The following is a 2047-nucleotide window of genomic DNA, read 5'->3' on the forward strand; positions in this document are numbered from 1 at the left end:
GGTGGGGTGGTGGGGGTGGAAACTAAAATTATAATCTAGTTTATCACTTAGTTGACATTCAGTCTAGGATTAGCACATTTGAGCTGGTCGGGACCATTTCAATTCGGTCTTCATATAAAAACCACCTAGTACTAAAAAACCAAGCCAAACCACTCGATTTAGATGATTTTCTGAGCACCACAGAAAACCACCTGATTCAGTTTCGCAGCTTTTCTTCCTACACCCTGTGAGCCAAATTTTTACTTTTTATTTTATTTTAATTCTTTTAGATCAAATTGAACCAGAACTGAACCCCTTACAATTCAATACACATCCTGATTTTAATAACTACGACTAACATAAAGTGGTTAATTCTAGAACATCTAAGCCTTAGGTGAAATAAGTTAACCCATTGTTTCGAATTGTAGAAAACTGTGACAGCATCTGGCCAGTTCAGTGGAATAATCCCTACTCATCACTGCTAGTAATCCCCACACCCACTCATCGCTTTTTATATGGAAAAAAGAGTTCGCATATACAAAGGAGAACAAAGAAATGCCAGAAACAAGAATGCAGAACGTGATAGTATGATAGGAAGGGGCAATGGACCCATAATTAGATGAATAAATTGCTGAACTGCCATGCTAGCATGAACAAGGATGGCATGATAACCCACAGCTTCAGGGTTCATTTGACCATAAGCTGTTGGGTCTATAAACGGATGTTACATATGTTGGATGGGTGAATAGCCCTAATTAGTATTGACAGGACAATCCTAACCATGGTTTAAAATTTCCCCAAAGTTTATATACTTCTTGATCTCCACATTTTTAAAGGTCAGGCATGAAAAGGCATCTAAACCTTAAATCCCAAAATTTTGCCAAGATCAATAAATTAAAGGTTGCATGTGCTGCCTCCTAGGGCCATCAATATGGGCCTGCTGGATGGGCTTCTCAGTACCAAAAGTCAAAAACCTTGTTCATTTGGGATGAAACTAGCTCCTCTCTTCCCCACACCCACTCCTGAATCCAACATTACAGGACACTCAGTAAGATGGATATTTAGTAATCCATTTGTGTTCAGTCTAAATGATAAACATAAAAGTGATGAAGGTAAGAGTTTGTCTCATGAGTTTTAAAATATAATACTCTGGGATCTGACTTCAATTTAAACATATACTCATCAGATGAATGGGAATCCACCTAATCAATAAGATGAAACATCCATCTAGATTAGCAATGCATCAAACATAAGTGGTTTATGACAAAGAAAATAAATATGACTCTTTACTTACTATATAACAGGTTTTCCAAGCTCCCATTACTCATAAATTCATATAACAACATGTGCTGACCCTTATCCACACAATATCCAACCAAATTCACCAGATTACGATGATGCAGCCTACCTAGCAAAAGTACCTGCAGAAATGACCAGGCTTAGCTAGTATCGGTAATAATAAGAGTTTGGATAAATTATTTCCACATAATACTTCCCCAAATTCCAAAGTCTTAATTGTTTCTAGATAAAGACTTGAATGGTAACACATGCAATGTGAACCAAAATTTCATTTTTTACAAAAGGGAAACAGAAATCTTATCCTTCTCTAAAAAAATTCCAGCTTAGAAATTACCTCTGTTTGAAACTCTTTCTCCCCCTGTTTGGAGTTAGCAGCAAGCACTTTAACAGCTGCCACGCCACCTGCTGGGATTGTAGCTTTATAGACAGGACCAAATGAACCCTGTCCCAAAATAGTAGTGAAGTTCTGTGTGGCTTTTTGAATATCCCTGGCAAGCAAAACCAATAAAAAGATCTTGGTCTTTCACTTAATCATATAGACCCACACCAAGCTCGTACTATACTATGTGAAGATCTACCAATAATTAGCATGCTTATCTACTAGGCATGTTTTTTCCTAAAATATGGATTCTTGATTTGCTTTCTCACCAGATCATTGTAATACTAGAAAAAGAAAATGTAGTTTTCAAAGGAATTTATTGAGAGATTGTGCAAAGAGAAGGCTTGATTTGCATAGAATATGTTCAGAAACCCTTCTTTTTTTTTTTTT

General features: G+C 36.5%; 1 protein-coding gene across 2 annotated transcripts in view; it reads right to left on the reverse strand.

Annotated features, from left to right (window-relative positions):
• The window catches only part of LOC122086153 (calcium/calmodulin-regulated receptor-like kinase 2), a 7618-nt gene that overhangs the window by 1779 nt on the left and 3792 nt on the right, over positions 1-2047 (reverse strand). For both annotated transcript variants that reach the window (XM_042654887.1, XM_042654879.1), the window contains 2 exons: positions 1613-1766; positions 1274-1400 (listed from right to left, as the gene is read on the reverse strand). In XM_042654887.1, coding sequence (XP_042510821.1) covers positions 1274-1400; positions 1613-1766 — 281 coding nt within the window. The remainder of the gene's footprint in view (positions 1-1273; positions 1401-1612; positions 1767-2047) is intronic.

Source organism: Macadamia integrifolia, chromosome 1 (genome assembly GCF_013358625.1).
Source record: "Macadamia integrifolia cultivar HAES 741 chromosome 1, SCU_Mint_v3, whole genome shotgun sequence".
NCBI classification, from domain to species: Eukaryota; Viridiplantae; Streptophyta; class Magnoliopsida; order Proteales; family Proteaceae; genus Macadamia; species Macadamia integrifolia.